Source organism: Mustela erminea, chromosome 3 (assembly GCF_009829155.1).
Source record: "Mustela erminea isolate mMusErm1 chromosome 3, mMusErm1.Pri, whole genome shotgun sequence".
NCBI classification, from domain to species: Eukaryota; Metazoa; Chordata; class Mammalia; order Carnivora; family Mustelidae; genus Mustela; species Mustela erminea.
The window spans coordinates 119,551,910-119,566,859 of record NC_045616.1 but is presented as its reverse complement, the minus strand read 5'-3'; the positions used below and the strand labels follow the sequence as shown (position 1 = coordinate 119,566,859).

Sequence of the window (14,950 nt, the reverse complement as noted above, 5' to 3'; positions counted from 1 at the left end):
ATACAAAGAGGTTTCCAATTCTGTGGAGATGCTGGTGGTCAGACTACCTTCTGTAGCTTCTAAACATTCCACTGAGCTTTACAAGAAATGAGTATTGGTTGTGATAATGTGGGTGGAAGAAGTCCGTGCCCATCTAGAAATCAATCATAATCTGGCGAGGGAAGTAATAATGTTCTACAGTAGGTAGAGTGCTGGCCTAGAAATAGGAAGTCCTGTTTCCTAGACCCAGATTTGCCAGTGCCTCACTCTGTGGCCTTGGATGAGTCACCTTGTCCCATAACTGTAGATCTTTCATCTGCAAGATGGGGCTAGTCATCCCTCTCCCATCCATTTCACAGGACTGCAAATATAAGATCAATAAAATAAACAGTCAAACAAGCCATAGAAGTTGTGACCAATTCTGGATTCCTCAATCACATAGGTACTTTGGGGAAGAGTTGTGCCAAGTTATAACACTAATAAAATTCAGTGACTAGGCATCCCTCCAAGGGCCAGATCAAAGCTGTTCCTTCCCTACTAAGGAATTTATCCTATAGCTCCCAACCAGAATAATTCTCACAAAAATAATGCCTCATGTTTCAACAGCACTTCTCAAAGGGTTTTTGCCACTACTATTTTAATTCCAATAGCTTGTATCAGTTGAAGGAAAAGAATCAACTAAGCCTAGAACTAAAAGTTTTGGTTTCTCACCATGACATAGGGTTAATCTCACCCATTCATTACACAGAGAAGACCACAGAGGCTCAACTGAGCAGGCAACTTGCCAAGGTTATGGGGCTGGTCAGTGAAAGAGCAAAGACACTTATTCCCAGTCACAATCTCTATTAATTCCAATTCCCTACCTGTGGTAGGGACCTGGGAAAATGCAGAGTTCTTGGACAGAGGGTCCAGCTTTGCCTGTACCAGGTCTGAAATGAAGACAGGCATAGCCTTACACTCAAGCTCCTACTGTGTGGATCAAATGCAAATGAAGCATTGGAATCATGTCATTTTGAGGAGCCTCTACCCTCACCCTCTAGTTATTCCATGGATGATACTTACTATTAAACAACAGACTCCTTCCTTGGTGTCTTTATTAAGTAAGTGGTCATGTGGGGAATAGTGTGTAGGATAAGCTGCTCTCAACTCCTAGCGGATAAATACCGATTAAAGGATAACAGGGAAGAAGGAGCTATTATTGGCTTGGAACTTTCTTGGGAGGGCTTTGAGTTTCCCTAGATGATCCCCAAGTTGGGATACCTTAGCTAGGTCTCTCGGTTGAGTCATGTTGGAAAAGGAGATAGCTATCCTAAACACTTGGTTTGGGGCTATGACTCCAGGCATCCTGGGCTATATGCAAGTTTGGATTCTCCTGGCCCTAAAAAAAGATGCCAGGTCTCTAGAATCCAGCATAAATAGAACTGGCAGGTTATGAGAGAGGTGACATTCATGCATTCACTTGTTATTGAGGCCCACTCTGTGCTTGGTGCTATAAGATTTTTTACTTTTGTGGAACTTATGATCCAGGGGAACAACAAACCGTCAACAGTCACACAAATTGAGATCAGATTTCAACTGCAATGTGAGCTACATGGGGCTCTGAGATTCTTAAGTCTGAATGCTAAAATTGTACTGGGTAGGGTGAGGTCTGAAGGATGAACAGGGCTGATGCAATGATCAGGGGGAATGATGGCATGTGATAAGGGTGTGAGCCTTTTGAGTAGGAAGGACAAAACGAATCCCAATGTGACCAGAGTACAGAAAGCATATTGTGGAGACACTGGAGAGCAGGGCAGGGACCAGATCCCATATGGCCTTGAGGGTCACCAATGAGTTTGAATTTTATTCCAAGTGTAAAGGGGCTTCATGGATTTTACACGAAGAAGCAACATGATATAATTAATGTTTTTATATCTATCACTCAGGCTGATTAGGCAAAGGAATGAGAGCACAAGGAGCTACATGGAGGGAAGTCTATTTTAGATGCTACTGTGGTCACTCAGACTTGGGAAAAGAGCAGCATCTTCATCACACCCCCGAAACACTGCTATTTACCACCTCCTAAAGCAAAAAGAACACTGGATTAGTTATCAGAAGACTGGGGTGATTTTGAGTACAGATGTATACAAGTCTTGGGGTATGGGGAGAATAGTTTTGCCTTTATAGGTCTCATTTTGTTTGACTGCCCAATGGAAGCCATGCAGCCTGGTCTACCTACTTATGATTTTAAATCACAGAAACTCAGAGATGGGAAAGATGGGAGGAGTATGAGAGAAGGCTGGCTCCCTGTGATGTCTGATCCTTCCTCTAAGTAGACTTATGTCCCTAGCACTTTGTACCTAGGGGGACTAAGAGTGGGCACCAAATACAGCATCTCTGTAAATGTTCTACTACTTGAACATCTTCAGAAATGGAGAAACTCACTCTCACCCTCAGGACAGCCAACTCATTGTTGCACCACCCTACCCATCAAATACCCACTTCTTCGTTTTTAGTGTTTGCTTTCCTGAAACTTCTGCCAAATGCTCCCAAATCAGGTTTCCTGGTAGCAGCCTCATGTCAATCCTCAGCAAACACCTCTCTCTTCTGGTCTCCTCTTCCCACAGCTATTCTTCCCATAACACAGCTCTGCTCCACTCTCCCAGTCTCCTTCCTTTGAACAGATTTCCTTTTATTTCCCTTTTAATGTGAAGCATCTAAGACATTATTTTCCATAGAGCAAGAAATAACAAATATTTGTTGAATTTTTTGAAGTGATTATTGCCTGCCTAGAATGGAAAGGAGCCTCTAAAAAATGGAAACAAAGTGGAACACACAGGAACATGGTAGTAACACAGAAAAGGTTGATCAGAAGATTGAGAACAGTGTGGAATAATCAAGCAAGCTAGCAGGCCTGGGTTCTGTTCCTAGGTCAGTGTGATCTGAGACTTGAGGTTCTTTATCTGTAAAACTTATGGGGTGGATTGGTGATTTCTTTCTTTGGTTGTTAAGTATAAGGTTTTAGTTAAGTACTGTCACCTACTGAAGACTCTGAGCTTGAGGCTGTCAAGGCACATGTTAGAAAGTATGTAAAGTTCCAGTAGCTCCAGGATAACACTTCCTTAACAAAGTGAGCCAGATGGAAAGAGAAACAGAATGCAAATAACTTTATCACTATATGATTTGGTATAATCCAATGCCCTGTGTGTCAACCACATCGAATCACCCCATATGACATTGACATAATTTTGTAATATCTTTGGGAAAATGTTCTAGAATTGGCATTCTCCTAGCCAAATCTGAAAGATCCCAGTAGAACTCTTGACTGGTCCTATTTCTCTTCATTGTTGGGCATAAAGAGGAAAATCGGACTCTAAGAAGATCAGGATCAATTTCTTACCTCCTTTATCACTGTTACAGTTTCCACTTTGATCCAGTACAAAATATTCTTTGTCTTTTATTTCAGCCAAACTCTTTCTCTGTGGTAGAAGGGAGCACTGTGCCTACCCTCAACGGTGACATTCTCCCAAAGTGGCTAGAGTACAACTGCTCTCATTCTGTCTCCAGTCAATTACCCTTCCCTTCCTTCTAGTCCATCATTTTTATGACCTTTGATGACCAAAAGAACAATAATGAGAAGGCAGTCTGGAAACATTTCTGAACATGATCAAATGTGTGCATCATGTGTTTAAATGCATTTGCACTCATATATGTTTGCACAAACATTTGGTGTGTATGTAACTGCATTTAAAAGGATAATTGTACATGTGTGTGATTTTGTAGACAAGTGTTGACATATCTGTCTTTGTTGGCACAGGTATTGGAGTATATGCATGTGTGAAAGTAGTGTGAATATATGCCTGTGGGGTTTTAACACCCTGAAGAATAGCAACCCCATAGGTCTTTATCTGTTTTAAGGAACAAAATGCCAGAGAATCTCTCTGACATGAATTCTCACATCTAGCTGACAGAGGAGAAGGGTGCAATAGGGTTTGACAGCTCTGCTGACAGGGTGTAGGCTAGCCCTTGGCCCTTCCCCATAGCCTTCTGCGGTTGATGTCTATGCTTCTGACACCTCTTCCCTTTGGCCTGCAGGTCCCTGTCTGGCCGCATCGTTGGTGGTGTCTGGTGGTTCTTCACCTTGATCATCATCTCCTCATACACAGCCAACCTGGCTGCCTTCCTGACCGTGGAGAGGATGGTGTCTCCCATCGAGAGTGCTGAGGACCTAGCGAAGCAGACGGAAATCGCTTATGGGACCCTGGAAGCAGGGTCTACTAAGGAGTTCTTCAGGGTAGGAACATCCCTTGTCCTAAGGCACCTTCATAAGAGGGGATCCTCATTAAGAAACCTGTGATTATAGGCAAGCAGGGTAACTTCTTAATTCAGTACAAGTCACAGAAACCCAGAGTTTTTCTCAGCTTTCTACAAATCCCAGAGAAATCTACATTTCTGTATTTGTGATAACTTCAAAGCTCTTTCATTGAACCAGACCCCTTACATATGCCAGACGGTGCCAAGTTCTCTGAGGGCTGCAAAGGATAGGACATGCAGTTCCTTCCCTGCTCCCACACATACTTGTAATCTAATCAGCAATTGATCAGGATCAGCTTAGGGACAAGGTCCAGAACTTTGCCATGTATGTCCCCCTCTTAAAGACTTGATGAATAAGGAGATGGTATATGGGAAACAATTACTGGAACAGGTGGTCTGTTTAACAGTGCCAGGAGAGAGAAAATGTGAAGTGAGAGTGGAGGTGGTGGAAATGCCACGTGACTGGAGACAGCAAATGGAGGCAGAGGAGCAGAGAGCTTAGGAGCCTAGGATCAGCAAGACCTAGGGCCAGAACCTGGCTTCATCCTCGTTCTCTGGCCTGTAGCGGGTTGACATCATTTCCTCTTCTATATCATCTGGAGAATAATATCTACCTCAAGGAGTCATTATAAGATTAAAAGAGATGAGGCATCTAAGACACAAGGCTCTGTTTCCCATTAGGGCTTTGGGGTATAGGCATTTGGGAACCATTTTGATGGAGGGGTAGGGCTTTGTAGCCACAAACTTTGGAAAAACATTTCTAGGCATCATGAAACTAGGGCAGACCTGGGTTGGCTCATTACATTCCAGGAAAAGGGGACAACTTGAACAAATGCCCCAAAGCAGAAAAACCTGTAGTTCCCTGGACATTAGACATGTTCATCCTAAAAGCTGAACAAAATAGCACATGGAGTTACCATGTTTTGGTGAAAGAAAAAATAATAAACAATCGCTACCACTTACCTAGCACTCACTATGAATCAGGCCCTGTTCTAGCACACCCTGCATGAATTATCTCATTTAGTCCTCTCATTAGAGAGACTAGTTAGAAATTTGTTGTCCCCATTTCATATATGAAGCTCAGAGACGTAAGAGTAATTGCCTAAGGTCACACAGCTTATAAGTAGTGGAAGGGGAATAGACAGTAAGCTTCTACCTTGTTTCAGACAAGGGATAGGGATCCTGTGCATTACCTACCAGGTTCTCACTACAACTTCATGGAGCAAACCCCTGGCCCGGGGGTAGACCTACAGAGTGATGTGCTCAGGTTCTTGATCATGGGTTCTGTGTTCTGTATAAGAAGGAGGAAAGGGACCAAAGTCTTAACAATCACTGATCCAGTCTCCAAGGCTAAAATCATCCACTTTCCATATACTGGAGCAAGAAGGTAACTTGGAGGTCACCTGGTCAGTCTGTCATTTTAGAGGGTGATGTGACTTGCTTAAGCTTACCCAACCAGCTAATGGAAAAACCTCGTGAAATCTCATCATAATTGTCTGGCATTTTTAGCCTGCAGCCAAAATGTGAAGGAGATGTCTGATATTTGTCCATACGGCCAGTCCTGTGCCCCAGGCCTGCTGATGAACAGCCAATTGTGAATTGGGAACAGCCGATTCACTTACCCACTACATACCCATGCTCTCATCCCCCATATATGAACACATCACATCCCCAAATCACTCTCCCATCCATGGTCTCATTTATGTTCCACCCATGACCTATGGCAAAACAGGGCTTACGTGTCCATTTTGTGGACAAGAAATTGATATTCAGAGAATCATAATGTAAGTCCAGGATGAACACAATATCTGTTTCCCCAGCTCAGCCCAAGCATTCTTACCAATGACCCATACTGTCCTGATGAGGTGGCATCAGTAACTGATTTTTTAAAAAGATTACTCAGGCTATTAGGTGGGCCCATGGACAAATCTAGTCTAACCTTTTCCTCTGGTAGTTGGGGAAACTGAGGCCCAGAGAAGAAAATGGGCATGTGCTAGCTACTCAGAGGCACGGCTAGGACTTATGATTTGAAAGTTCTCTGTTAGTAACTATGTCAATTGACATACTTCTATTTCTTGTCCAGAGCACACTGTTAGGCATCTAGAAACAAGATAATGTATATTCTGTAAGCTCTGTTCACTCACCAGGCCTACTGTGTTGGTGACAACAGGTTATAGTTCATATGCGAACTCTGATTAATCATCACTGTTTGCCTAGAGTTTGATGTTGAGAGGGGACTCTGGGGGCACATCTGCACAGTGTGAAAGAATTCCTTGACCGGTGACAACATCTGTCACATATAGGAAGGAAAACTGGTCTCGAGCTAACCATGTATTGGGCATTCTTTTTTTTTTTTTTTTTTTTTTTTTGGTACTGGGCATTCTGATCCTAAAGTAAAACCCAAAGAAAGGGCATAATTATTAACAGTAATTGCACCACTTATGGAACACCTACTATGTGCCCAACACTGGGTCATGCATTTTACCTTTGTTGTCTTATAATCTCCAGGCAATACTGTGCAGTGGTTGCTATCATCATCATTGTCAGGATAGGAGCACTGAGGCTCAGAAATGTTGTTACTTGCCCAAGGTCCCCCAGCTAGTAAGATCTAAAACCTAAAACAAGGGAGGCAGCTGGTTGCAGTGAAAAGGCAAGGGTGTGCAATCAGGAGACCTGGGTTTTACTCCTGCCTCTGCCCTGACATTGGAGAGTTCTCTGCCACACTGTGGGCCTCAGTTTCTTTACGTGTAGAAAGTAAGCACTGACGAGATATGCCCCCATGAGCCCCTCCAACTCCGTGACTTGGACCTTGAGAATTTTCCCACCAGGACTTTGGTGGGTGGAGAGACAAGGATCACCCACCACCCCCATGAGGCAGAAGGAGGGAATGGTGAGACAAGCATTCTTCTATCCCGGTCTCTGAAAAAGAAGTCTAGCTTCTTGTCCTCATGGCAGCCCAGAGCTCCTAGGCAGCCCCAGCCCCAAGTCACTTAATCCTCCATCGACAGTTTAATTAAGATGTGTGAAGGGCTGTGAGAGCTGCAGATCATAGGAGAGATCCAAGAACAAATACCCCAAGTATGCTTCCGATCCTCCCTGCCACTCATGCCGCCTTCGCATCCCTGGAGATGAGATTTTCCTGATCGCCTGCTCTGAGCGGCGATAAGCACAGCCCTGGCGTTTGGGGCACTGGGGTGAGGCTGAGAAGACATATTAATTTTCTGCATACTGCTGCCCAGAGGGCTGTTCAGCTCTGCCTGTCAGCAGCCCTGCTCCCTGCCGTGGCCATCCTGTCAGGTCAAATTGCATCTTGCCATTGCCCTGCTGGGTGTTTTGTTGGGTTTCTGCCTAGAAGATCATCTGCAAATCTAGTCGCAGCTCAATTTATACATTTCTCTGTTTCTGTGAGAGAATATGATCTACACTGAAGATGCTCTGATTGGTTCTGGGTATTTCCTCCCCTGACTGTAAATTCTCCCTCCCTTTTCTTCCCTCCTCTTCTTCATGCGGACATTGTTGTTTGAATGATGTATCTTCATGTAAAGAATCAGATTTTTCAAGGCCACAAGGGACTCAAAGGTCCCCATGCCCCAACTCCTCATGAAACAGATGGGGAAAGACTAGAACCCAGGCTACTCACTCCCAGTCCAGTGGCCTTTCCAGATGGTCAACCATGCTGTAAAGCACATCGTCTCATTGATCTAATTACAGACCCCACCAAAGGCCTCTCTGAAATTCTCAGTAACAATTTCCATTAACTTTCCCTTGAGACCAGAATTTTTCTAGGCCCATATATCCTTACAGATCACTTGGCTCATACAACAATGTCCAGCCATATTTTGCCAACATCTGATATTAAAATCAAGGAAATAAACTCGATACTTGTATGCAGAGAAAAATGGCACCGTGTGGATATAGTCATTTTATACTAAACGAATCTGTAACCTGTGTATTAACCATGAATTGCATGACTCTAGCGCTATCTTTAAAAAAAAAAAAAAAATAGCCCCTTATATGTGTTTAACACTTGTCCATTTACAAAGCCAGACTCCAATACCCCTAAAATGCATCTGCCCTTTGGGGAAAGGATGCTCTTTAGAAAGAGCATGTTAGATGAGAGGGATGACTTGTGGTTCTGGATTGTGGGCCTTGACTAAGGGCCTACTGTGTGCTGTAAACTCTGTGAAGGACTCACAGAAGGAAAGATGCCCCCCCTCCTTCAAATAGCATCCACATACTTGAGACCTATGCACAGCAATGGTGCCCCCCATCTCAGCAGTCTAGCCTGACAGTCCAGTGAGGACCAGCACAGTGTGTCCTTGAGGAATACCAGCCCTTACAAGTGGGAGCCTCAGAGGCCACATAGATCAGAATCACCTGGGGAACTTGTGAAGAAGACTTTTTCTGGGCTCCAGCTCAGACTGCTGAGTCACAGTCTCTAGGTCGAGGTTCAGAGGAGGGGCATGTTAATATTTACAATTTCTACATATGACTCTGGTGCCCACAAGAGCTTGTGAACTACTGTCCTTGAAACTGAAGTGGCCTCAGAATACATAGGATTTGTTCTGGTCTGTGAAATGACTAGTAGCATGTGGACAGAACAAGCGTATCCAGTGAAGTAAACAGTCTAGGCAAAGTGCCAAAGAAGGGAATGTTCAAAATGAGTTCAGGAAGAAGGGAGAAAAACAGTCTGGCTACATTTAGAGGCTTTTGAAATGTAAACAGACTACAGTATTAGGTCTCAAGTTATTAGCTTTATCAGACCACAGTTTACTTTCTGAGGGCTGTCTTGTAATAGGACTCACGATCCAGAAATTCCTCTGTACTGTCCTCCGATAATGAAATCAGATTCCACTGATACTCACTCTGCAGTTCTGGGCAGTATAAACATGGTCTTCTTGAACAATAGATAGGTTCTGTAATGTCTTTAGAACCTAGACAGGGTCCCATTTCTCCACTCTTCCCATACAGAAGGAGAGTCTAATTCAGCAGTAATTAAAAGATTCTGAGCTATTCTGTTCATTCTGTATTTGCAAGATATTTGTGCTTTGGAACCTACTGATACTAATTAGAGCCTCTTATTTTGCAATCACTCATAATTTGTTTCTTCCTGAGCTAATCTCGCTCATGAATGTGTGATCGAGCTACACTCAGCGCTTCGTCAGTGTGTGTGCCGACCTCAGCACCAAGTGCAGCCAGCACTTAATTCCAGCTTTGCTCCTGTCCCCTGCCAGAGGTCTAAAATTGCCGTGTTTGAGAAGATGTGGACATATATGAAGTCAGCGGAGCCATCAGTTTTTGTGAGGACCACAGAAGAGGGAATGATCCGAGTGAGGAAATCCAAAGGCAAATACGCCTACCTTCTGGAATCTACCATGAATGAGTACATTGAGCAGCGGAAACCCTGTGACACCATGAAGGTGGGAGGTAACTTGGATTCCAAAGGCTATGGCATTGCGACGCCCAAGGGGTCCGCCCTGAGGTAAGTAGCCAAGATTTGCTTCCTTGGTACTCCCTCTCCCCTCCCTACCTCAGGAATGAAGCTGCTGTGTCTGCCACATGGCTCCAGTGCCACAAGGCAAGCTGTCAAGGGGGCTCTTCATGGACACCTGTGGGCCTGGAAGATTCCAGTCACCCGAGATCTTCAGCCCTGAGGTTGGAAATTGACCTGGGGGCCTCAGCTTGCTATGACTGTCACTGTCCGTGTGTTCCTCCCCACACCTCGCCTTACCCCTCCAAGTGTGTCAAACATCAATGAAACTTGTGTTTGTGTCATGTGATCGATAACACACCATCCTTCACCAAACACTCCCATATCCAACTAGGCCATGAACAGAGTTCTCCAGCAACCCGGATTCTTTGAGAGAAGGTGGTTTGTAATGTTTGTCTCAAAAGAAACTTAAACACATTGTCCAAATGAAAGATCAAGTAGTTTGAGTCCTGAAGGCTCTGGCTATGGCAATCAAAATAATACCAAATGAATGGCATTACCTATTCTTTGCCAGATACTGTTTTCTTTTTTTTTTTTTTTAAGATTTTATTTATTTATTTATTTATTTGAGAGAGAATCTCAAGCAGACTCTGCCCTGGGCATGGAGCCTGATGTAGGACTCAGTCTCATGAACCTGAAATCATGACCTGAGCTAAAACCAAGAGTTAGATGCTTAATGGACTGAGCCACCAAGGTGTCCCTCAGATACTGATTTCTTTAGCAAGAAACAGGCAGTTCAATAAAGAAGCAAGTGGATTTTACTCTCACATAAAGAGACTCTGGTATTCATTTCAAACAGCTAAGGTAGAGTCCTGTAGACTTAGGGTCAAAAGACATAGATTTAATTCTTGGATTTACTACTCATTATCTTACCAAAGGTAAGGCATATCATCTCCCTAACCTGCAGTTTCCTTATCTGTAAAGAGAGTTTACTCATCCCAGCTCTTCCTAGATCCAAGATAATTGTGAGTCCACATGGGATAATCTATATAGAAGGTAATTGAAAACAGCATTGTATGAAGTAACCTATGAGACGTTATGTCAATTTACAGAGAGACTAAATCATTTTAGGGAAGGATAATGTTCAAGGAAAAGTTGAAACATGTTTTAAAAGGTTGCAAAAGGATGGAGAAGGGTTCCTAACCCATCCTGACATCGAGGACCACCTCTGCCTCCACATCTTGCATTAATTTCAGTAATATTGAGCCTGCAAGGTTCTGGGTACTAGGCTCAGACCTGGAGCTACAGTTTTGAACAAAACAGACATAGTCTCTCTCCCTATGGAACTATATTTTTGCAGGGAAGATAGGCAACAGGTGAGTATTGTTTGATGGCTCATGACAACTATGACAGTTTCTGTGATCACTGAGAAAAGGGGACCTAGAGGACAGCAACTTCCAGTAATATAGCCAGAACAAAACTCCCACTACAAAACCTAGATATGCAGGATACAGTTAGAACAAATTGCCTTTTAAGTGGAAGTTAGGAAATCCCTAGGCCAAAACAGGAAAAGTACATCAAAACCAGAGTAAAATGCATAAACGAACTATTCAGGGGCTCCCCTAAGCAGGGCAAAGTCACAAATTATATGACAGTCTACATGAACAAGAATCGAAAGTACATCTAAAGACATAAAAGTAATGAAAAACATTTTTAAAAAAGAAAGACACTATCATAAGGGACCAGACATATTTAGAAAAATACCAGTTAGAATTTAGAGAAGTAATAAAATCTCAATGGGAGGGTTAAACAACAAATTGTCAAAGTGGAAGAGAAAATTACTACACTGGGGAAAACAATGTAGATAATTTCCCAGGACATCACACAGAGATAAAAAGATAAAAACCATGACAAAGAGGTTAAGAGACCTGAAAGAGAAAAACAAAATCCCAGGTACATCTTCTGTGAGTCCCAGAGACAAGAAAGGATAGAGTAGAGGCAGTATTTAAAGGGAACTTTCCAGTATTTATGGAAAACATTAATACCCAGATTCAAAAGTTATGTGTCCCAAGCAGATGAAAATCAGCAGCTGATTCACTTGAAACTGCAGAACTATAAAGACAAAGAAGACTTCAAACATACTTAAAGATAACGGGTCTAATCTGGTGTGCAGGATGGGTGGGAAGTGGCCAAGAAGGCTTTTCCAAGAAGGCTTATTCTCAAGCTAAGCTATGATGGATTAACAAGAGTAAATAACGTAAGTGAGGGAAGTAAAAGAGACAAGCAATCCAGGCAGAGGGAACAGCATGTGCAAAGACTCTAAGGTAAGGAATCATTTGATCAACAAATGATACAATTTGACAACAAATGATACAATTTTAGTTGATACAATTGATCAACTAAAAGAAGCCAAGTGCTCTTGGAACATAGATAATAGAAAGGAGAAAACGTTAAGTTGAGATTGGAGAATGACACAGAGAAGGATTTTATAAAGAAAGTTTGTCCTTATTTGAAGAGTAATGAAAATACATTAGATAATTTTTTTTTTTTGCTATGGCATTCCAGACTACATTAGAGAATTTTAAATAATTGTCTGAAAATTAGGAAATAAAGGTATCTGGAGGAGTACAGACATAACAGAATATATCTAATGAAAGGAAATCAAATGGACTAGTATTTATCAATCATGGATTTTTGCCTGTAACAACTTAAAAGAGTCTCTGTACAAGTTTAGACAAAGTTCAAAGGGGATCCAGAGGAGACTGCTTGGCGAGGAAGAGACTTTTATCTCAGAAACTTATACAACACTACCCTAGAAAAGCCCAGAGTAGAGAATGAGCTCTTACAGGTCTCAGAACATCAGTGATGCAGTATTACAATTTAATGAAGGCTTTATGAGTCAAGGGTATTATTAGATCTAAATACTTGGATATAAAGTTAGGAAAACAAGGCACAGAGAGGTAACATGATTTGTCTAATCAATAGAGTATTTCTGCCACCACATCCCACATACAGGTGCCTAAAACAAGGTGACACATTCATAAAATATTTGATGTTTGAGTGACATGAACCTAAAGCTCAGGTCATCTCACATGCAGATGACTTTCCACTATAATAAAATCTACCACTGAGTGAATGCCTACTTCATGCTACATGATATGGTATATGCATTATCTTATTTAAATTTCATACCTATGAAATACCATTATCCCTACTTCACAGATAGGGAAACAGAGTCACAGATTTAAGTTACCTGACTACGTTGACACAAGTAATAAGAAAGTAGCCAGATTTCAAGCTCAGATAGCCTGATTCGAGAGCCCATGCCTGTGACTTACTCTAATGCTTCACTGGGTTTTATCACTGATAGCATCATTAAAGGCAGAAGACTGGGCTTATGTCAGGTTCCCAGTACCTATTCTCATGGGTCAAGCAATAGCCAATAACTCAAAAAAGCTATAAAACTGATGTTCGAAGCCCAGAGCACCCACTCATTACTGTGAAGACGGAAGGTGATAGTGATGGTCATTTAAATGTGCCAAATACCACTTCTTTGAGCAGTAACACTGCTTTAATGGGTTTTACACGCTCAAAGATTCTTTGGGGATAAATATTGAAAATAATTCAACTCCGTAATAAAGAAAACCCTAATTCTGTTGTTTACATCTCTGTAAGATGTAACAACTATTTATTGATTCTGAGAAAGCAAGAGAAAGGAAAAGAGAAATGAAAAGGAATGCATTCCAGATATAGATCACTGATAGTGGATATCCAATTCAAGAATACCCAAATGTACGTGGGTACCCCATGTACCCAGCTAGCTCTCTCCCAGTGCTCCATTTTCTCCAGTGGCAACTTCTGTGAGAGCCATGGGGTTTCCTGACTCAAAACCAGAAGAGTAAAGTTCATCCTAACAGGACAGTGAGTTTCTGACCTAGGAAAATCCCTTTTGCCTCTATGGGATTCTCCCTCTCATCTCTGTATTAGAAAGAATCATCCTAGCAACCAATAGTGCAGAAGTTTCATGAAACAGAGAATTTCAAAATGGTTATAGAAAATACGAGAGCATGCACACACACGTGCGCACACGCACACACACACACACACACACACACACACACACACACACACCTCCAGCCAGAGTTCCATCGAATCTCGGCCTCATATGCCCCAAAGGGTGCCATTTCCCCAAGGCATGGTCAAATACCAGAATCACGGCAACCCAAATGCCACACACACCTGTGTGCCTGTTCCAGAAGTCTTCAATCCACTGATTTGATCCCAAGAATGCATTCTACATGACATAGGTGGAGAGTGAGGAACCAGTAAGAGGCAGTATCTGCTTACATTTCCTCTGGTCCCCATTTAAAAGGGGTTTATCTGTGTTCAAGATAATATGGCAGCAGAAATCAATTTTAATGCAGATTATTTAGAATTACAGCAAATACTTTTTAAAACACTGTTCAGCCATTCTCAAAGCTGGAGCTCTGCAGAAGCCTTTACAGAAAGGTGCTTCAGCACACTATAGGCACAAACCACAAGTCACAAACCACTTCCCTTCTGCCCTATAAAGTGGGGTTTCCACAGCCCTCACAGGCAGATGTGCTCCGGGTTCAGCACCTGTGCCTACATCAAAAGGACTTCCCCAGCAGCCCTTCTCCATCACTTACTCTCCATAAAGCCAGACCTCACCATACCTACAGGGATTCAGCCCCTTCCAGCCTGCCTGGAAAAAAGCTCCAAGTTCCTCTAAGGCAGATCACCCAGCTCTGCCTCGGAAGGTCAGAGAACTGATAGCTGAGGTCCAACTGTTCCTCTACAACTTGCCAAGTCTACTTGGCAGAAGCCAGGCCAGAGTCCCTACAGAGTGTTAAAAGGCTGTGTTAGTGACAGAATGGTGTTTTTGTCTCTTCTGCTCTGGAAACAAATACTCTGATTGAAACAAACTGGTTCCATGCTTGATTTTCCATTTGGACAGGTGGTGTTTCTTTGAAACAGATGCTGTTTGTTGGCTGTCACTGCATGTTTGGGGTTGGGTAAGGGGCTGAATTATGTTTCCAAAGCCCTTAGGTTATGGATAAAGACCTGCTCAGCCAATGCCAGTCACTAGGGAAAGGCAATTGGTAAATCACCTAATTATGATCTATTGGGCCCTTTTATTGCCAACTAAATGTATTTGCTGGTCCAAACTAAAGTCTCCTTTCTTTATTATGATGAACACTCCCTTCAGTTAGAGACGATGTGTTC

At 42.6% G+C, this 14,950-nt stretch overlaps 1 protein-coding gene across 3 annotated transcripts in view; it reads left to right on the top strand.

The window, feature by feature from the left end:
• Positions 1 to 14,950, top strand: part of GRIA1 (glutamate ionotropic receptor AMPA type subunit 1) — a 307,685-nt gene that overhangs the window by 256,918 nt on the left and 35,817 nt on the right. For all 3 annotated transcript variants that reach the window (XM_032337241.1, XM_032337242.1, XM_032337243.1), the window contains exons 12-13: positions 4,054 to 4,252; positions 9,507 to 9,754. In XM_032337241.1, the coding sequence (XP_032193132.1) occupies positions 4,054 to 4,252; positions 9,507 to 9,754 (447 nt within the window). The remainder of the gene's footprint in view (positions 1 to 4,053; positions 4,253 to 9,506; positions 9,755 to 14,950) is intronic.